This window comes from Mustela nivalis, assembly GCF_964662115.1.
Source record: "Mustela nivalis genome assembly, chromosome: 7".
In the NCBI taxonomy this organism is placed as follows: Eukaryota; Metazoa; Chordata; class Mammalia; order Carnivora; family Mustelidae; genus Mustela; species Mustela nivalis.
In genome coordinates, this window is record NC_139026.1 from 122,161,671 (window position 1) to 122,184,487 (window position 22,817).

Sequence of the window (22,817 nt, forward strand, 5' to 3'; positions counted from 1 at the left end):
TCATTGGGCAATTAATCTCTTGAAACTCCAGATTCCTCTTTAAGCACGGGGAACATGACAACTATTTTATAAAGTTATAAGAAACAGTAAATGAGAATATGGTAAAGGAGCCTAATACACACTAGGTGCTTGATTTTTAAGACTATTTTAGAATATGGACTGTTGCTGAATCAACAATTTAGGTTATCTCTCCCCTAAGAGAGATGGGGCCTTGCATCACAGATGTGAGAATCCCTATTACTGGGCAGGTACCAGGAAAAGTGTGACATCAAAAGAAAAAAAAAATCAGTAGGAACAGTGGTCTGGACATTCATATTTAAACACACAGTGGAGGCCCAAGAACTACCCCACGCTAGCTGTAGCTCACATGGTGACCTGTGATTCTAGATTCTGACAAAGATTCTAGATTCTGTCTGCCTCATTTCGTTTGTGACTTTGGGGTTTGAGAAGGCCAAGTGACTTTTCCAAAGTAGAGCTCAACAGTGGTCTGCATCTCAGAGATATGCTCAACCAACCTGTTGTAGCATTATCAATTTTGAAGTACTTGGATTCTTCTTGCATAAAAAATTCCTGTGGGTACAATAAACAGGTTGAAAGGGCTCCAGTAAGATGACAATGCAGCAGATAACAGGGACCTGGGGGGCTTCCTCCTTTGGCAACAGATTCAAATATATTTTTGCAGACATTGATTAATGAAGCTTCTTCTCCCCTATGAGGAGCAGATACCACTGTTTTTCTGCAGGTGGGTTGAAAGGTGGGAACCCTGGGACAGAGAGGTTCAGCCATATCCCCCCACAGGAACATCAAGAGATTTGAGCTCAGTCTTCTATGTGTCCCAGGTGTTACTCACAGATGCTTCCCCAGAAGGATCTAAAAAGTACTTTTCCAGGCCAAAGCTGGAATCTCCCTGACCCCAAAGAAACACACATCACCTTACCATTGTGGCTGGAATACTGCTCGTATTTATTAAAAAGGCAGAACATAATGCATCTGTAGGGATCCAGGTTCCACAGTTCTCAAAACATTAGCTGTAAATCACCCTTAGGCTTGTCATTCCCTTGGGTGGAAGCCAAAATGATTTAATGAAATGGCCCCAGAAAGACTAAACTATTGTACTATGAAGGATACAGCTAATAAAGGAGTAGTAGAAGCTTGGAAATGAAGCAAAAACTGCCATTCTATCCAGTCCAGAGTGCAGACAACCCCCTTTAAGCAGTAGCCTCAAGTGACACAGGTACATCCTCCCAACCAGCTGCCAGAGCCAAAAAATGTGGTTTTCCTAAAGGCAGTGGAAGGGAAATCTGACCATGTAATTGCCATTTCCAGTGGTGGAAGTGGTCTGGAGTGGTCTGGGGGCAGATTTCCTGATGGAGGAACCTGAAAGTTATATCTGGAAAAGCAAGAGGGACTTCGAGATCTGAAGGTCCATCAGAAGGTAGTCACAAGATGACCACTTGGTTGCCTTCTTAAGAACCCAACTGCCACTGGATGAAATGTACCTAAATTAAGGGCTCAGCTGTTCTATATGTGGATACCCTTCTTACTGGCAGTACTGTCTTTACAGGTTCTTTCCAAAGAGGGGGAAGTGCTCTGAGGTCATGTACAAAACCTGATATGCTGACAGGTGGGCTCATGTGCAAACATTATTACTCCCAGGGGTGGGCAGTCCTGGTGGGTAGAAGGTGTTTGCATACAGAAGCAGAGACTGGAATGCCTGGAACCCTGTCTGGTATTTCCACCATAAGCATTTTCACTGCATAACTCATTGGGCAGAAGGCAATTTGGCCATAAAAGATAAACTAACAAAAAATACAAGAGGGACCTTATTAATTTCTTTATTATGTCCTTTCTAAGAGAAGTATCTGTTTTCCAAAATCCTAGGATGCATGTTTGTAACTGAGCTTTGTATTACATTATGAAAGATGTCTACATGACTGTTCATTCTTAGCATAATGATACATGTCTGGCGATAGACATTCAGAAGTTCTATGGGACAGACAAAAAAGCTGTAAAGCATTTGAGTTTTTATAACTGATAATCTATTTTTTTATATATCTCAGTTATTTTTATAACTGATATCTATTACAGTATGGTATGCAATCTGGCCTTCCAGTCTTATTTCACACTCTCAGTTACTGTATTTTCTATCAAATTGATATACGGAGTTATCATCCACTGTTTTAAAACCACTATGTAGACTGGTCATAGACTACTAGGAGGGCTAAGCTTCACGTAATATAAAAATGAAACTTAGTTTGCTTTCATGTCTCTATTGACAGTTATTTTCTCTCTGAGAACAAAACTACCTTACAGCCAGTTTAGTTAGGTGGTGAAAATGCTTGCATCAAGCCTCTGTAGAACCACCTGGAACAAACTCTTTGGGTGCCTGGATGGGAATGAGGCAAGGTCACTTGATTCCAATAGGTAAGGAGGTATCTTTGCAGAAGTTAACAGTGTACTGGGTCAACTCACCTCAAATTCAGAGCAGCTGGAAGGAATTAATGAGCCGACAGTAAGTTTGCATTTAGCAGGGGCTGAGATATTGTGCAGGCTCTTGCCAACTCAGCAACACACTTTGATAAAACATGACCAGTCCACAAAGACAATTCCCCTTTAGATTAAAGTGACCCATAGGTATCCTCTTTAACTCTGGGTAACTGGTCTTGGAAATCAGGTATAATTCATCTTGTTCAATTACCCCTGTCTCCCCACTGCACTGTTACAAGCTGTGCTTCAGCTGGCTGGAGTAGAGACACCATGCACATGGTTATTTACAGACATCCTTGGGTGCTTTGCAAGGTTGCCATCCACCTTCCAAAAGTTCCAAGACTTGCTGCAGATCCCTTCTCAAAACCTATGATGGTCCTGGAGCTCAGAGCTGGAGATCTCACAGCCTCTTTTGCAATAAGGCTGAGCCCCTTGATTCTTGTACATCTAAAGATTCTAAAATATTCTTTCCCCAGACTTTCCAGTGTGCTCCTGAAAGCTGAAGTCAGGCCCTAGGAGAGCACATGACATTCCAGGATCGTGCTGCCTCTGGACTTGTAAGCACTGAGTCTGGGAGTGAAGCAGGGAGAAGAAGCCCAGCAACTAAGAAAATAACAAGACTTGCCCCTTCAACTAACTAGCCACTACCAAATGCATATTTAAAACATCTACAAGACTTTTTGACCTATGTGCACATTAAAACCTACCATTAATTTACAATCACTGGCAAGAGGCAACATGTTTCAGCAGAGTCAGGCAAGACCACTACTCAAGGGCTGTTACCCCCGCAGGTACGTGGCACCTGGTGGCTCCTGCCCCAAGGCATTAATGTGTGGGAGGGCACCTGCTGCAGCTGCTAACTTCTCACTGAGCTTCTGGTTCACCAGCTCCAGGTGGCGACCATTCTTTCGTGCCTGCCTCAATGACCTCTTGACCTTCTTCACCCGATCCCGAAGTTGCTTGTTCCGCTTCTCCAGAGTGGCCACCTTCTGCTGCAGCTTCTTGACATGGTCCTCCTCCTCAAACAGAGCCTTCTGCACTGATGAACACATGAGCTGTGGGGGAAAATGCCATGGGAGAAGTAGGTGAGGTTCATAAAACTTCCCTAGAGCAATTTCCCTGGGTGCTATCAAGTACCCAACAACACAGACTCTGACAGCCAATGGCTCCAGCCCCAGGAAGAGGACAACCCTCAAGCGCCTTTCTTTTTTCACCCTGTGAACCCTGCCCTCTCAGCAAACACAAAGGACCCTCTCTGAACTTCCATAGTTTAATTTTTAAAAGCTATTGCATGGTTTATCTTTTTACATGTTTACCAACTTGTGTACTACTGATTCCCTGAGGGGGTTGGTGAGTCTTCACTTTTTTCTCTGATTCAGCAATTTTGCCTATTGAATTCTAACCTGAGTTTAAAACATTTTCCAGGGGAGCCGGAGGGTGAGGATCAGCCACAGAGGGCCTTCAAGGTATTTCTACTTATAGGGCTTTGCTGTACTCTGCATCAAATACTCCCACTCTGCAAACTGTTTTGGTCATGGCAGGATCGGCTTGAAGGAAGAGGCACTTTTTAAAACAAAGTCTTTCTTTCTTAACAAAGCCACCCTGGTTCTTTTGGTTGTTGTGGTTTTATGGTTTTTGTTTTGTTTTTACAGAAAACAAAGATGTTCTAAATTTTGTTATGCCAATAAACCAATAAGCAAAAGGCCAGGCCCCCAAACAAAAATATACAAAGTGGGGCATCTGGCTAGCTCAGCTGGTAGAGCATGTGACTCTCGATCTTGGGGTTGTGGGTTCGAGCACCACATGGGTGTACAGATTAATTTAAAAATATCTTTATTTTAAAAATTCACAAAGAATTGGGATAGTTCACTGGAAAGGAAGCATAAAGATACATGCAAATGAGAGGTATAATGAATTGCTATTTTTCAGACTGACAAAATCAAAAAGTTAATTAGAGAAATAGGCACTCTTATACTGTGGATAGAGTATAAACCTCTATAAAAAGTGATTTGGCTTTATCTACAAAAATTAAAACTACATATACACCATGACCTAGTCATTTTGGAACTTCATCCCATTGTAATATTCCCACTTGTACCAACATATACCTACAACAAATAATACTGTCCTAAGGTTGAAGAGTGATATTAGCATCACAGCAGCCTAAGATATCCCTCGTTTTTGTCCCTCAACGCAACAATAAATGAGCATCCATTACTAAATGTTAGTGCCTTTGAGAGACCTATGGGATCTAGCATCATATGCCAAGGGATTCAGGAGGAGTCTGGGCTACTCATGTATCAGAGAGATCTCATTCCTACCTAGGAACCAGTTCCAGGGACTCTCAGTCAGAAGACCTCAACAGATTTCTCCAAAGATGACATAAATACAGCCAATAGGTATATGCAACAGTGCTAGACATCACTACTCATTGGAGAAATGAAAATTCATACCACAATTATCATCACTTCCTACTTATTAGAAGGGCTATTATCAAAAAGACAGAAGATAGGGTTCCAGTTCAAGATAGTGACAATAAGCAATTCAGTAATATGGCAGGATACAAAATCAATGCACAGAAATCAGTTGCTTTCTTATATACTAACAATTTAACTGTAGAAAGAGAAATTAGAGAATCAATTCCATTTGCAAATTATAAAAGTTGCTACCTGAAGTTCTGCTTTCCAATCAGCATGAATCCAGATGCTGACTGAGATCCTCCCCTTTGAGACAGTGAAAGGTCTTGGCACAACCTCCACTTCTCGAAGCCACTAAAAATAAAGTAGGCTGCTTGGACAGTCACAGGGGTTGAGAGACAGCCAAGAGCTAATAAGCCAGAGAAGAATGGGAGATGTGACTCTTTTATCTAATGCATAGAAATCAATACAGAGAATAGATCAAAATGAAGAAATAGAGGAATATGTTCCAAACAAAAGAACAAGAGAAAACCCCAGAAAAAGATCTTAATGAAATGGAGATGAGTGATGTACCTGGCAAGGAGTTCAAAATAACAGTGATAAAGATGTCCACTCAATTCAGGAGAGTAACACATGAACCAAGTGAAAAATTCAACAAATATAAAAGAAAGTACTTAATAAAAGGGACAGAGCTGAAGAACACAATAACTGAAGAGAAAAAATACTACAGAGGGGTTAAACAGTACACTTGAAAACACAGAAAAAAATGATCCATGAGTTCAAAGGACAGGACAGTGTAACTTATCCAGTCAGAACAGCAAAAAGAAAAAAAAGATTAAAAAATAGTGAAGATAGCTGATGGAACTTTGGGGACCCCATAATGTGAATGTTGGTCTGCTTAATGTTGTCTCCTAAGAAGAATAGAGAAAGAGGTAGAAAATGTATTTAAAGAATAATGACTGAAAACTTCTTTAACCTGGAGAAATAGGCACGCAGATCTAGGATGGCCAGAATATTAAACAGCATATGAAATAAGATGAACCCAAAGAGATGAGCACTGAGATACACTGTGATCAAATTGTCAAAGACAGGAGAGGATCTTAAAAACAGGAAAAAAAATAAAACTTACATACGAGGTGACCCCTACACACACACAAGACTATCAGATTCTTCAGAAATTTTCCAGGCCCATAGAGACTTGCATGATGTATATAGGAATACCTGGTTTTGTTGTGCTTCATAAATACTGCATTTTCTGTCAATTGAAGATCTGTGGCAATTTGCTAAGCAAGTCTATTGGTGCTATTTTTCCAACATTTTTTCACTTTGGTAATTCTGTGACACAGTTTGGTGACTCTTGAACTATTTCAAACTTTTCCATTATTATATGTCATGGTGACCTCGGATCTTTGACATTACTTTTATTTGTTCCATATCCACATAAGAAGGCAAATTTAAATGTATGTGTTTTGGCTGCTCCACCAAATGGGGGGCAATTCCCCCCATCTCTTTCCCTCACTCTGGGTCTCCCTGTTCCCTGAGAAAAAACAATAGTGAAATTAGGCCAGTTTATAAGCCTACAATGGCTTCTAAGTGGATAGTGAAAGGAAGAGTCATATACCTCGCACTTTAAATCAAAAGCTAGAAATAATTAAGCTCAGTGAGGAAGGCATGGCAAAAATCTGAAACAGGCTGAAACCTAAACCCCTTATATCCAATAGTCAGCCAAGCTGTGAATGCAAAGGGAAAGTTCTTGAAGAAAATTAAAGGTGCTACTCCAGTCAACACAAATGAGAAGAAAAAACAGGTTTTTGGCTGATGTGGAGAAAGTTTTAGTCATCTGGAGGAAAAAAAAAAAAATCAAACCAGCCACAGGATTAAGCCAAAGCCTCACCCAAAACAGGGTCCTAGCTCTCTTAAATTCCATGAAGTTAGAGAGGTGAGGAAGCTACAGAAGAAAAGTGTGAACTTAGCAGAGGTTGGTTCATGAGGTTTAAGAATGACACCATCTCCATAACATCAAAGTGCAAGGTGAAGCACAAAGTGAAGATGTAGAAGGTGCAGCAAGTTCTCCAGATCTGAGATAATTAATAAAGGTGGCTATACTAAATAAGAGATTTTTAATGGGGATGAAATAGTCTTTTATTGGAAAAAGATGCTATCTAGGGCTTTCACTGATAGCAAGGAGAAGTTAATACCTGGCTTCAAAACTTCAAAGGACTGGCTGACTCTTTTGTTAAAGGCTAATGCAGCTGGTGACTTTCAGTTGGAGCCAATGCTCATTTACCATTCTGAAAATCTTATGGCTCTTAGATATTATGTTAAATCTACTCTGTGTTCTATAAATAAAACAAAAAAGCAAGCTGAACACACTTGCATTTATAACATGGTTTACTGAAGATTTTAAGCCCACTGTGAGACTTGCTCAGAAAAAAAAAAATTCTTTCAAGATATTACTGCTCATTGACAATGTAGCTGGTTACCCAAGAGCTCTGATGGAGATGTACAAAGAGATTAATGTTTTCATGTTTACTAAAACAATAGCCATCTGCAGCCCATGGATCAAGGAGTCACTTCATATTTCAAGTCTACTTATCTAAAAACTATACTTTATAAGGCTATAGTTGCCACCGACAGTGATTCCTCTGATAATCTAGGCAAAATAAAAACTATTCTAGATGCCATTAAGAACATTCATCATTGATGGGAAAATGTCATAAATCAACATTAACAAGAGTTTGGAAAAAGTTTATTATTCCAAACCTCATGGATGACTTTGAAGGGTTCAAAACTTCAGTGGAGGAAGTCCCTGCAGATGAGGTGCAAGTAGAAAAGAACTAGAATTAGAAACAATGAATTTTGGAACAACACTGCTTCAAAAACTAATTATTTTTATGGTGACTAACATAATACAATAAAAAATGTAAAAAAAATTGTAGCCTAAAGATTGGACAGAATTGTTGCAAAGTCATGATAAAACTTGAACAGATGAGGAGTTACTTCTTACGGACAAAGGAAGTGGTTTCTTGAGATGAAATCTACTCCTGATGAGGATATTATCAAGATTGTTGAAATGAAAATAAATGACTCAGAATATTATGTAAACTTAGTTAATATGCAGCAGGGTTTGAGAGGATTGACTCCAATTTCGACAAGGAGGTTCTACTACAGGTGAAACACTATCAAACAGCATTACATGCTACAGGAATGAAAGGAAGAGTCACTTGCTCTGGCAAACTTCACTGTCATCTTAAAGAAATTGTCCAGTCACCTCAACCTTTCACAACTACCACTGTAATCAGTTAGTAGCCATTAGTGATTACTACTCCCTGCAAGTTCAGGTGATGTTTAGCAATTTTTAACAAAGTATTTTTAAATTAAGGTATACAGATAGACAGATATAGATATAATACTATTGTGCACTTAGCAGACCACAATATAATGTAAACATAACTTTTATATATACTGGGAAACAAAAAAAAAAAAAACCCTCATTTTACTTCCTTTATTGCAACATTCATTTTGTTGTGGTAGTCTGCAACAGAACCCACAATATCTCAGAGGTATACCTATAATGAGTGGAAAGAAAAAAAACTGCCAACCAAGAATACCCTATCCAGCAAAACTGCCATGCAGAATTGAAAGAGAACATTTTCCAGACAAGTATAAAGCACAAAGAATTCATCACCACTAGACCCAACTTTCAAGAAATATTAAATGTTGTTCTTTAAGCTGGAAAAAAAAAAGGCAGGTAAAAATATATAAAAGTATAAATCTCACTAGTACAGATAAATATAAACTAAAATTCAAAATCAATTAAGTTTGGCAGTGGGTTAATCACTTATAAAGCCTGTATAAAGGTTAAAAAACAAAAATGGTAAAGATAACTATACACATATTTGTTAATGGATTAAAATGATGTTGTAAATTGTGATATCAAAAACAAAATAGTATTCCATTGTGTATATATACCACATCTTCTTGATCCATTCTGCAGCCATCAAAAGAAATGAAATCTTGCCATTTGCAACAACATGGATGGAACTAGAGCGTATCATGCTTAGTGAAATAAGTCAAGCAGAGAAAGACAACTATCATATGATCTCCCTGATATGAGAAAGTGGTGATGCAACATGGAGGCTTAAGTGGGTAGGAGAAGAATAAATGAAACAAGATGGGATTGGGAGGGAGACAAACCATAAGTGACTCTTAATCTCACAAAACAAACTGAGGGTTGCTGGGGGGAGGGGGTTTGGGAGAAGGGGGTGGGATTATGGACATTGGGGAGGGTATGTGCTTTGGTGAGTGCTGTGAAGTGTGTAAACCTGGTGATTCACAGACCTGTACCCCTGGGGATAAAAATATATGTTTATAAAAAATGAAAAACAACAACAACAACAACAACAAAAAAAAAAACAAAATAGAAGGGGAGAGTTAAAGTATAGAGATTTAGAATACTTTCAAAAATTAGTTCTTATGGTCTTTAAAACAGTTTTTAGTTGAAAGCATTCTAAATCTCTATACTTTAACTCTCCCCTTCTATTTACTACAAAGCTATGATCACCAAGACAACATGGTATTGGCACAAAAAAAGACACCTACATCAGTAAAACACAGTAAAGAGTCCAGATATGGACCCACAACTCTATGGTCAAATAATCTTTGACAAAGCAGGAAAAAATATACAGTGGAAAAAAGACAGTCTCTTCAATAAATGGTGCTGGGAAAATCAGACAGCTATGTATAGAAGAATGAAACTTGACCATTCTCTTACACCATACACAAAGATAAACTTGAAATGGATAAAAGACCTCAACTTGAGGCAGGAATCTATCAAAATCCTAGAGGAGAACATAGGCAGTAATCTCTTCAACATCGGCCACAGCAACTTCTTTCAAGACATGTCTCCAAAGGCAAAGGAAACAAAAGCAAAAATGAATTTTGGGACTGTCAAAATAAGCACAGCAAAGGGAAGAGTCAACAAAACAAAGAGGCAATCCACAGAATGGGAGAAGATATTCGCAAATGACACTACAGATAAAGGGCTGATATCCAAGATCTATAAAGAACTCCTCAAACTCAACATATAAAACAGATAATCACATCAAAAAATGGGCAGAAGATATGAACAGACACTTCTCCAATCAAGACATACAAATTGCTAACAGACAATGAAAAAAATGTTCATCATCTTTGCCATCAGGGAAATTCAAATCAAAACCACATTGAGATACCACTTTACACCAGTTAGAATGGTCAAAATTAACAAGACAAGAAACAACATGTGTTGGAGAGGGCATGGAGAAAGGGGAACCTTTTTACACTGTTGGTGGGAATGCAAGTTGGTACAGTCACTTTGGAAAACAGTGTGGAGCTTCCTTAAGAAATTAAAAATAGAGCTACCCTATGACCCTGCAATTTCCATTACTGAGTATTTACCCCAAAGATACAGATCCAGTGAAAAGAAGGGTCATCTGTACCCCAATGTTCATAGCAGCAATGGCCACAATCGCCAAACTGAGGAAAGAGCCAAGATGCCCTTCAACAGACAAGTGGATATACGAGATATGGTTCGTATAGACAATGGAATATTATACCTCCATCAGAAAGGATGAATACCCAACTTTTGTATCAACATGGACGGGTCTGGAGGAGGTTATGCTGAGTGAAAGAAATCAAGAAGAGCAAGTCAATTATCATATGGTTTCACTTACTTGTGAAGCATAAGGAACAACATGGGAGACATTAGGAAAAGAAAAGGAAAAGTGAATTGGGTTAATTGGAGGGGGAGATGAGCCATGAGAGACTGTGGACTCTGAAAAACAAACAGAGGGTTTTAGAAGGGGGTAGTGGGAGGATGGGTGAGACTGGTGGTGGGGATTTTTGTTTTTTACTATAATTTTATTTTTCAGTGTTCTAAGGTTCATTGTTTATGCACCACACCTAGTGCTCCATGCAATATGTGCCTGGTGGTGGGTATTAAGGAGGGCATGTATTGCATGGAGCACTGGGTGTGGTGTATAAACAAAGAATCTTAAAACAGTGAAATAATTAAATTTTAAAAAGACAAAGAAAGGAATAGAGGAATTACAAAACAACCAGCAAACCATTAACAAAATAGCAATAAGTACATATCTATCAATTATTAAATGTAAATGGCCTAAATGTTCTAATCAAAAGGAATGGTTTAATGGATCAAATACATAACCCATCTATGTGCTATGCTGCCTACAAAAGACTCACTTCAGCTTTGAGAACTGCTGCTTCCAGTCGGTGACGGGAGAAGAATTAGGCACAAATAAGTCAGCTGCAAGAGATTGGGAGCAGGGGACACCAGTCGAAAAGGACTGCTGCCATGAGCAACTCCACAGTCTCACTTTTATTTGATGGAAACAATAGCCAACAGAAGGACTGATGAAGGTCAAAGGGGACTGTCTTGCAGACAATCAAGGAGGAAGATAAAGTTAATAGTTAAACAAGCACATTCAAAGGACTCATCTAACTAACAACAGGCGCTTAGCTTTGGGGAAGAGAAAGGAGCGATAAGGGAAAAGGGAAGCAGGCGGTTTTCCTTCCACCTTGAGCTGACCGGGCATTCCTCCCGGGTGCTCGGCTTCCCTGAAGCAGGCGGTGTTCTGCCCAGGCCGCTGCCCGGCTTCTGTGAAGGGGCGGCATTCCGCCCTGAGCGAGCCGGGCATCCCCAGCTGCCCAGCTTCACGGTCGTATATCGTCCTTCTCCCCAAAGACCCGTTGCTAGTATACGTTTTTCTTAAGGCCATATCTAAATGTGCTTGGCAACTAGTAAAATCCTCCAGGGGTTACAGTTTAAGTAACAAATTGTTCTGCGGGACAGCAGCAAGATCACACAGACGAAGGTGAAAAGATGGGAAATGATACCCATGTAAATGGAAACTAATGGAAAAATGGGTAACTACATGGTTATCAGAAAAATAGACTTTAAGAGAAAGGCAATAATAAACAGAGATCATGATATAATGATAAAGGAATCAATTCATCAAAGGGATATAACATTCGTAAATATTTATGTACCCTACAGAGGAGCGCCCAAATATATAACAGAAATAATAGACCTAAAGAGATAAATAGTCATATGATAATAGGGGTCTTTATTATCCTTCCATCAAAAATGAGTAGACTATGCAGACAGAAAAAGAAGGCAACACTCAACTTAAACTGCATGTTAAACCAGATGGACTTAAGCAATATATATAGACCATTTCATCCAGAAACCACAGAATATATATTCTTCTGAAATGCACATAGAACATTCTCCATGATCAACCCTGTATTAAGATTATTTTTTAAAATTTATTTTCAGTGTTCAGATTAAACTGCTTTTCTAACCAAAATGATATTAATTACAAGAAAAAATTGGAAAATTCACAAATATGTGGAGATAAACATGCTGCTGACAAAACAAAAGTAAACATGCTGACCAAAGGTAATCAAAACCAAACCAAACAAAAACATGCCAAAACTTACAGAATGCAGTAAAATCTGAGAAACAAGAAACTTCAAATAAACAACCTAACTTTCCACCTCAAGGAACTAAGAAAGGAAGAAAATACAAAGTACAAAGTTAGTGAAAGGAAGGAAATAATAAAGATCAGACCAGAAATAAATGAATTAGAGAATAAAAAGACAACAAAAAAAGATTAGTGAAACAAACAGAATAGATCAGTAACCAAAGAGATGCTTCAACTTTTACCACAGAAACTGAACAATGAAAAGAAATAGATAAATTCCTTGAAACATAAAACCTACCAAGAGTGATTCATGAGTAAATAGAATATCTGAACAGATTACTGGCAAGGAGATTGAATCAGTCATCTTTAATCACCCCCTCCAGAAGTCCAGAATCGTATGGCCTCAGTGATGAATTCTACCAAACATTTAAAGGAATATTAATACCACACCTTGTGCAAACCTTGATACTGAATCTGACAAGGACACTACAGAAAACAAATTACAGGTCAATATCCCTGATGAACATTTGTGAAAAAAATCCTCAACTTACTAGCAAATGAAATTAAACATAAGATCATACATCACAATCAAATAGGATTTATTGCAAGGATGCAAAGGTGGTTCAACATCTGTAAATCCATCAATGTGATACATTAATAAAATGAAGGATAAAAACCATATGATCATCTCAACATAGAACTAGAAATTGACAAGATTTAACATCCCTTCATGATTAAAAACTCTCAGTGTTACACAGGGAATATACCTCAATATAATAAAGGCCATGCATGAGAAGCTCCCAGCTAACAACACACTCAGTGTTGAAATGCTAAAAGATTTTCCCCAAGATGAGCAACAAGACAGGGATGCCCACTCTCACCACTTTTAAGTCCTAACTATAGCAATTAGACAAAAAGAAAACGCATTCAAATTGGAGTAGAAAAAGCTGTCTATTTACAGGGGACATAATAATTACATTTAGAAAACCCTGAAATGCCACAAGCTGTTAGAATAAAAAAGTTCTGTAAAATTAAGAAAACCCATTTACAACCACACCAAAGGGTATATAAAATCTAGGAATAAATTTAACCAAGGAGGTAAAAGGCCTGTACACCAAAACACTGTAAAATTAAATTCAGTCCCTATATAAATTCTAATGAATTTTTTCACAGAAATGGAATAATCATAAAGTTTGTATGTAACCACAAAAGTCTCTGAATAGGGACGCCTGGGTGGCTCAGTGGCTTAAGCCGCTGCCTTCGGCTCAGGTCATGATCTCAGGGTCCTGGAATCGAGTCCCGCATCGGGCTCTCTGCTCAGCAGGGAGCCTGCTTCCTCCTCTTTCTCTCTCTCTGCCTGCCTCTCTGCCTACTTGTGATCTCTCTCTGTCAAATAAATAAAATCTTAAAAAAAAAAAAGTCTCTGAATAACCAAAACAATTCTAAACAAAGGTGGAACAACACATTTCCTAATTTCAAACTGTACCACAAAACTCCAGTAGTCAAATAGTATGATATTGGCATAAAAAGACACACAGATCAATAGAAGAGAGTCCAGAAACAAACCTATGCATATACTATCAATTTACAACAGGGAGAGAGGAATATATAGTAGTAGGGAGAAGACAGTTTCTTTGATGAAGGATGCTGAGAAAACCTGGAACCCCATCTTATACCATACACAAAAATTCACTCAAAATTAATAAAAATACTTAGATGAAAAACCTGAAAATAAAAAACTCCTGAAAGAACACAAAGGGTAAGCTCCTAGGCACTGGTCTTGGCAATGAATTTTTGGATTTAACACCAAAACAGAAAAGCAACAAAATCAAAAGTAAACAAGTGGGACTCCATCAAACTAAAAAGCTTCTGTACAGCAAAAGAACCATGAACCGAATGAATAAACCTCCTAGACTGGGTAGATGGTGGAGTACCAGGATCCTGAATTCAACTTGCCCCACAGACACACAGAGACAAGCACATGTATTGCAACTCTCCCTGAAAAACAGGTAGAGCAGATCCTCCAGTTAGTTGTAGCGAGAAGCCCATACTGAAAGGGGTAAGAAGGGGTAGAAATGCAATCAGGAACTAAAACCCTGGTGCAACCAACCACAAAATTAGGGAATATCACAAGCATGGAAAAGAGAGGGTATCACACTCCACATGGGGCACTAATCCCCTGCCCTAGGGACTCACACTAGGAAAACAAATCCCCATAATGTCTGGCATTGAAAGTCAGTGTTTTTTTTTTTTTTTAATTTTTAATTTTTTATTAACATATAATGTATTATTAGCCCGAGGATAGCCAGCATTCCAACTAACTCAGCCCAAACAGTTTGAAAAGCACCTAGGATATATGTAAAAAAAAATATGTTGACTAATTTTAAGATGAGGGCCAGAAGTGCAGCCACCTGCAGATTCCTCCAGGAACAAAAGTGCTGACAGGTACCATTTTTCCTGCCCTTCCCCAGCCTAGGCAGCCTGACACTTGGAGAGAGTTAACACTGGCTGTCACATCTACCTTGCTAGCACTGCAAATCTCACCCCAGCAGGCAGTCCTCCAGAGTGGCTCCTGCACCACCACACCCATCAGGCAGCCCTGGATGGGACTGGCACCTTTCCAAAGTGACTCCTGCCCTGAGGTGGGGGTTAGCTAACACCACACACCAGTATACCCACAGCTACTGCAGCCAAGCCTCTCACTGGCTGTGCAGGGAGCAAGCCTTACTCCTCAGTATACTCACAGCTGTCCTAGTATTAAGTCCTAGTGGTAAGTACCTAGTGGTAACTCAGGTTAAGTACCAACCCCACCCACCAGCCAGCCAGCCTCTAAATTGCACATAGGAAGGAACACCTATATACTAGTGTGCCTACAGCATGTAAAGTGGGTCATTGCAGCCAGCTGAGCTGAGGGCCAACTCCACTTATGAGCTTGCTCCCATCAATCATAGTTCAGCCACAACAAGAGCACATATACAGCCCACACAGGGGACATCCCTGGGGCACCTGGTTCTAGTGACCTGAGGGAACAAGACCACAGGGCACTATAGGATCCCATATACATAAAGCCACTATTTTCAAAACTTAATTTGGCCTACCTAATACATAAAAAGAAGTACAGAGAGACAAAATGAGGAGACAGAGACATGTATCTCAAATTAAAAAAAAAAAATCACAGTAAAAAACCAAAATGATTATCTGTTTTTGTGTGTGTTGATTTGAGGAGTTCCTTATAGATATTGGATATCAGCCATTGAGATACCACCTTACACCAGTTAGAATGGCCAAAATTAACAAGACAGTAAACAACATGTGTTGGAGAGGATGTGGAGAAAGGGGAACCCTCTTACACTGTTGGTGGGAATGCAAGTTGGTGCAGCCTCTTTGGAGAACAGTGTGGAGATTCCTCAAGAAATTAAAAATAGAGCTTCCCTATGACCCTGCAATTGCACTCCTGGGTATTTACCCCAAAGATACAGATGTAGTGAAAAGAAGTGCCAATGTTCATAGCAGCAATGGCCACAATTGCCAAACTGTGGAAAAGACCAAGATGCCCTTCAATGGACGAATAGATAAAGAAGATGTTGTTATATATACTATGGAGTATGATGCCTCCATCAGAAAGGATGAATACCCAACTTTTGTATCAACATGGACGGGACTGGAAGAGATTATGCTGAGTGAAACAAGTCAAGCAGAGAGAGTCAATTATCATATGCTTATTTATGAAGCATAAGGAATAACACGGAGGACATGGGGAGATGGAGATGAGAAGGGAGTTGGGGGGAATTAGAGGGGGAGATGAACCATGAGAGACTGTAGACTCTGAGGAACTAAATGAGGGTTTTGGAGGGGAGTGGGATGGGAGGTTGGGTGAGCCTAATGGTGGGTATTGTGGAGGGCATGTGTTGCATGCAGCACTGGATGTGGTACATAAACAATGAATTCTGGAACACAAAAAAAAAAAAGTAAAAAAAAGAGCAAAATGAAACAGATAAGTAATATGGTTGATACTCACTGGACTTGAGGGAAAAGTAAATTAACTCAGTGAGAACTTCTACAATGGGACAATATAAAACAGAGCCAAAGAATACGCTAATGGAATTGAAAAGTATACTAGAAGGAATCAAGAGATTAGAGGATGCCGAAGAATGGATCAACTTACTGGAAGATGGAGTAATGGAAAGTAATCAAGCTGAGCAGCCAAAAGATGAAAGTATATTATAGGAGAAGGGAATATGACAGCAGGCAGAGGACCCTTAGTTTGCCCCACCCCAAGAATACAATTAGATAATTATCAAATCATCCTATGTACCCCAGAAATAAGCCTGAAAACTGGCAGAACAAACTCCTTAACTAAAGGTAGAGAAAAGGCCACATTGAAGAAGATGGAAAGTGCAGAGCCATGGTTTGGAGAGAGAAACAGATAGTGATCACCATGGACACAGAGAAGGGTGAAAGGCAGGAGTGCATAGGGGAAATTAATCCCCACAGCAAGTGGCTTAGAAAGCGAGAGAGGCCAAATTTTCTGATTTTTGGAAACCCATGGGCTTAAAGTCCGGAGTTTTAAAGGTCATCGGGCTTTGCTTTGAGAGAGCCCAGATGCTGCTCTTGGAGTGAAGACAGGGAAAACAGCCCACAATATACAGCATGGAAACTGATCTGAAGAGCATCTGGGAACACAGTGGGGAGGTTATTTGTACCTCTCTGAGTACATCCCAGAGAGGCAGCATTCATGGAGACATCCCTCACAGGGAACAAAGGAACTGGCAGATGCCATTTCCCTCCCTGGTCCCATGGCATAACCATAGGACCACCTGCAGGAATCAGTGTAGTGCAGACACTGGCTGACTACTTTGCTTCCACCAAACTTCCCCCTACCCACTCCAGTGGAAGTGCCTTCCCAGTCATGATTGCATTAGTCCCAGCATGGCAGGCCCTATTCCCCAGATCAACCCAAACCCTTACCCACACCATGTTTCCTGACCCAGGAACTTTGCAGGACATCAGTTCTGACAGTGGTGGTGACAAATGTCATTTCACTAGCAGGCCAGAACATAGCTAGTTAAAAATTGCCTCATTCAGTCCAGGGACAAAACATTGCCCACAAATAGAGCCTCTGCAGGTGACTGGCTTGAAAGACAAAGGGGCAAGTGCTAAACAACACAGTGCACACAGCACACACTGGAGATACTCCCTGAAGGTAATCCCTGAGGAATAAGGAACACTATATCAGGGAACGACAGAATTTCTCCATAAAGCCATTACCCTCATGAACAGGAGATCTAGCTGACTTTCCTGACAAAGAAGCAGGCACAGAGACTTAGACAAAGTGAGAAGACAGAGGTATTTGTCCCAAATGAAACATCAGGACAGGACCACAACCAGAGACATATGTGAAACAGATATGAGTAAAATGCTTAATAGAGAATTTAAAGTAATCATCAAGAAGATAGTCACAGGGCTTAAGAAAAGAGTAGAAGGCATCACTGAAACCAACAAACAGAGATGAATAACATAGCAGGGATAAAGGACTTAATCAACAAAATGAGAAACATGTTTGGTGAAGAGAACAGCAGGCTGGAAACTTTCAAAGCAGAGAAATAATGACCTAGAAACCAGAGTAATGGAAAGTAATCAAGCTGAATGAAAGAGAGAAAATTATGCAAAATGAGAATACTCAGGGAACTCAATGACTGACTTCATCAAATGCAGTAATATTCACATTATAGGAGTACCCAAGGAAGAGAGAAAAAAGGAGCCAGAGAGTTTATTTGAAGAAATAATAGCTGAAATTTCCCTTATCTGGGGAAACAATCAGATATTCAAATCTAGGAGGCACACAGAACCCCCAACAAAATCAACAAAGGCAGATCCATACCAAAACATATTGTAATTAAAATGGCAAAATATAGTGATAAAAAATATTAAAAGAAGCAAAGGAAGACATTAATACACAAAAGAAACCCCTTAAGGCTAGCAGGGGACTTTGCAGCAGAAACTTTCAAAGCAGAAGAGAGTGGCATGATATATTCAAAGTACTGAATAGGAAAAACTGCAGTCAAGAATATCTTTTCCAGCAAGGATATTACACAGACTAGAAGGAGAGATAAAGAGCTTTCTAGACAAGCAAAAACTAAAGGAGTTCATGACCTGGAAGAAATATTAAGGGGGATTCTTTGAGTAGAAAGGAAATCCAGGAGTGATAGTATAAAGGTAGGAAACACAAAAGCCAGGAGGGAAAAAAATGAGTGTTTCTGTAAAAAATAAAGGAACTCACAAAATAAAAGATTTTTAAATATGAAGCCATATACCAAAAACATGGAGAGGAGTAAACAATGGGTTCAAATGTAAACAACCCTCAACTTAATATAGACTGCTATGTACAGAAAGTGTTACATAAAAACCCAACCACAAACCAAAAACCACTAATAAGAGGCATCTGGGTGGGTTGAGCATCCAAATTACGATTTTGGCTCAGGTCATGATCTCAGGGTTCTGAAATCAAACCTCAAGTCAGGCTCCTTACTCAGCAGGGAATCTGCTTAAGATTCTCTCTCTCTCCCTTTCCCTTCGCACTACCCCCCTACCCCGGTAGCACTCTCTCTCAAAATGTTTTTTTAAAAACCACAAATAAATATGTAACAAATAAGAAAAAAAATCGAAACAAGAAAGGATGAGAGAAAATCTTCAGAAATAACTGCAAAACAAGTAATCGCTATAAATACATATCTTTTGGGCGTCTGGGTGGCTCAGTGGCTTAAGCCTCTGCCTTCAGCTCAGGTCATGATCTCAGGGTTCTGGGACTGAGTCAGGCCCTCTGCTGAGCAGGGAGCCTTCTCTCTCCCCACCCACCTACCTCTCTGCCTACTTGTGATCTCTCTGCAAATAAATAAATAAAATCTTAAAAAAAATAAATACATATTATGCCTCTATCAGAAAGGATGAATACCCAACTTTTGTAGCAACATGGACGGGACTGGAAGAGATTATGCTGAGTGAAATAAGTCAAGCAGAGAGAGTCAATTATCATATGGTTTCGCTTATTTGTGGAGCATAACAAAAAGCATGGAGGACATGGGGAGTTAGAGAGAAGGGGGTTTGGGTAAATGGAAGGGGAGGTTAATCATGAGAGACTATGGACTCTGAAAAACAATCTGAGGGGTTTGAAGTGGCCGGGGGTTGGGAGGTCAGGGTACCAGGTGGTGGGTATTATAGAGGGCATGGATTGCATGGAGCACTGGGTGTGATGAAAAAATAATGATAATGTTATGCTGAAAATAAATAAATTTTTTAAAATTTTTTAAGAAAAGAAAGATTAAAAAAAATTACTTTGAATGTAAATCCTCCAATCAAAAGACAAAAAGTGAGAGGAGGGATAAAAACAATTAAAAACTCATCTATATGCTATCTACAAGGGACACATTTTAGACCTAAACCCATCCACATATTGAAAGTGAAGGGATGGAGAAATATTTATCATGCAAATGGATGTCAAACGAAAGCCAGCCTAGCCAATCTTCCATCAGACAAAACAGACTATTTTTGTGATCATTTTTAAATTTAAATTCAATTAGCCAACAGATAATACATCATTAGTTTCAGATGATAAAACAGACTTTGAAACAATGACTGTAACAAAAAACAAAGAAGGACATTAGATAATAATAAGAATTATAAATATTTATGCACCAACATGGAGGGACTCAAATTATAAAAACAGGTAATGAAGGAGCAAATTGATAATAACACAGTAATAGTAGGGGACATTAACACCCCACTTAAATCAATAGATCATCTCAACAGAAGATCAGTAAGAAAACAATGGCTTTTCAAGTACACAGGGAATATCCTCCAGAATAGATCACGTATTAGCCCACAAAACAACCCTCAACAAATTCAGGAAGACTGAAGTTATATAGGCCATCTTTTCGGACCACAATGCTATGAAAACAGAATTCAACCACATGAGAAAATCTGTAAAGACCACAAATAAATGCTATTAAGTGATCAATGGGTCAAGTGGGAAATAACAGAAGAAATAAAGTACATGGAAACAAATGAAAATTTTTAAAAATGATTCAAAACCTTTGGGATGCAGTGAAAGTGGTACAAAGAGGGAAGTTTATAGCAATAGAAGCCTACCTCAAGAAGCAAGAAAAATCTCAACCTAACCATATACCTAATGGAGCTAGGAAAAGAACAACTAAACTGAACAGAAAAGAGAAAATAATAAAGATTAGAGTAGAAATAAGTTATACAGGAACTAACAAAACAATAGAACAGATCAATAAAATTGAAAAACTTCTAGGCAGACTTACCAGGAAAAAAAAGAGAAAAGACTCAATAAAATCACAAATGAGAAGAGTAAGAATAACCAACGCCACAGAAATACACTTATAAGAGGATATTATTTAAAAAAAAAAAAAACTATGCCAGCAAGTTGGACAACCTGGAAGAAATTGATGAATTTCTAGAAACATAAACTATCAAAACTGAATTAGGAAGAAATAGAAAGTTTGAAAAGACTGATAGCCAGCAAAGAGATTCAATCACGAATGAAAAACTCCCAAACAAAACTCCAGGAACAGACAGCTTCAAAAGCAAATTCCAAACATTTAAAGAAGAGTTAATACCTATCCTTCTCAAACTATTCCACAAAACAGAAAAAGGAAGGGAAACTTTTCCAAATTCATTCTATGAGGCCAGCATTACTCTGATACCAAAACCAGATAAAGTCACCACTCAAAAGGATAACTATAGGCCAGTATCTCTGATGAATATAAATGCAAAAATCCTCAAAAGGGGCACCTAGGTGGCTCAGTCAGTTAAGTGTCCAGCCCTTGGTTTCAGCTTAAATCAAGTTCTCAGGGTCATGAGATTAAGCCCTGTGTTTGGCTCTATGCTCAGCAATCTGCTTGAGATTCTCTTTCCCTCCGCCCCTACCCCCATCTCATATAAATAAATGTTTAAAAAATCCTCAACAAAATACTAGCAAACCAAACACAATACATTAAAAAATTCATTTGCCACAATCAAGTGGGATTTATTCCTGGGCTGCAAGTATGGCTCAATATTTGCAAATCAATGTGATAGATCAGTAAGAGAAAGGATAAGAACCATATGATCATTTCAATAGATGTGGAAAAGCATTTGGCAAAATACAACACTCATTCATGGTAAAAACCCTTAACAAAGTAGGTTTAGAGAGAACATACCTCAAGATTATAAATGCCCGATATGAACAACTCATAGCCAACAGCATCCTCACTTGGGAAAAAGTGACCTACCCTAAGGTTAGGAACAAGAGAGGAATATCCATTTTCACCACTTCTTTTCAGCATAGTACTGGAAATCCTAGCCACAGCAATCAGACAACAAAAAGGGATGAGACATGCAAATCAACAAAGAATTAGTAAAACTTTAACTATTTGCCAATGACATGATAGGATATATAGAAAACCCAAGACTCCACCAAAAAACAGATGAACTGGCCCAAATTCATTGAAGTCACCAGGTACAAAATCAATGTACAAAAAACTGTTGCATTTCTATACACCAATAACAAAGCAGCAGAAATAGAAATCAAACAACCATGCCATTTTCAAGCATACCAAAAACACTAAGATACCTAGGAATAAACCTCACCCCAAATAGGTAAAAGACCTGTACTCTGAAAACTATAAAATACTGATGAAAGAAATTGAAGAGGACACAAAGAAATGGAAAGACATTCCATGCTCATGGACTGGAAGAAAAATATTGTTAAAATGTCTACACTGCCCAAAGCAATGTACACATATAATGCAATCCCTATCAAAATGCCAACAGCATTTTTCACAGAATTGGAACAAAAAACCCCAAAATGTGTGTGGAATCACAAAAGTCTCCCCAAATAGCCAAAGCAACCTTGAAAAAGAAAAGCAAGGTTGGAGATAGCACAATTCCAGACTTCCAGTTCTGTTACAAAGCTGTAGTAATCAAAGCATTATGACACTGGCACACACAAAAAAAGACACATAGATCAATGGAAAAGAACAGAAGTCCCAGAAATAAACCCAGTATTACATGGTCAATCTTTGAGAAAGCAGGAAAGAATATCCAATGGGAAAAATACTGTCTCTTCAATAACAGCATGCAAAAGAATGAGCCTGACCAGTGTCTTACACCATACTCAAAAATAAATTAAAAATGGATTAAAGATCCAAAGGCCTGAAACCATAAAATCCTAGAAGAGACACAGGCAGTAACTTCTCTGATATTGGCTATAGCAATTTTTTTCTGGATAGGTCTCCTGGGGCAAAAGAAACAAAAGCAAAAATAAACTTTTTGGACTACATCCAAATAAGAAGCTTCTGCACAAAAACAAACAAACAAACAAACAAAAAAACAAAAACAGCAAAACTAAAACGAAACCTATGGAATG

At 38.8% G+C, this 22,817-nt stretch overlaps 1 protein-coding gene across 1 annotated transcript in view; it reads right to left on the reverse strand.

Moving 5' to 3' along the window:
* Positions 1–939: 939 nt before the first annotated feature.
* The window catches only part of CCDC3 (coiled-coil domain containing 3), a 123,016-nt gene continuing 101,138 nt past the window's right edge, over positions 940–22,817 (reverse strand). Inside the window, exon 3 of the mRNA XM_082739573.1 lies at positions 940–3,542. Coding sequence (XP_082595699.1) covers positions 3,267–3,542 — 276 coding nt within the window. The 3' untranslated portion in view covers positions 940–3,266. The remainder of the gene's footprint in view (positions 3,543–22,817) is intronic.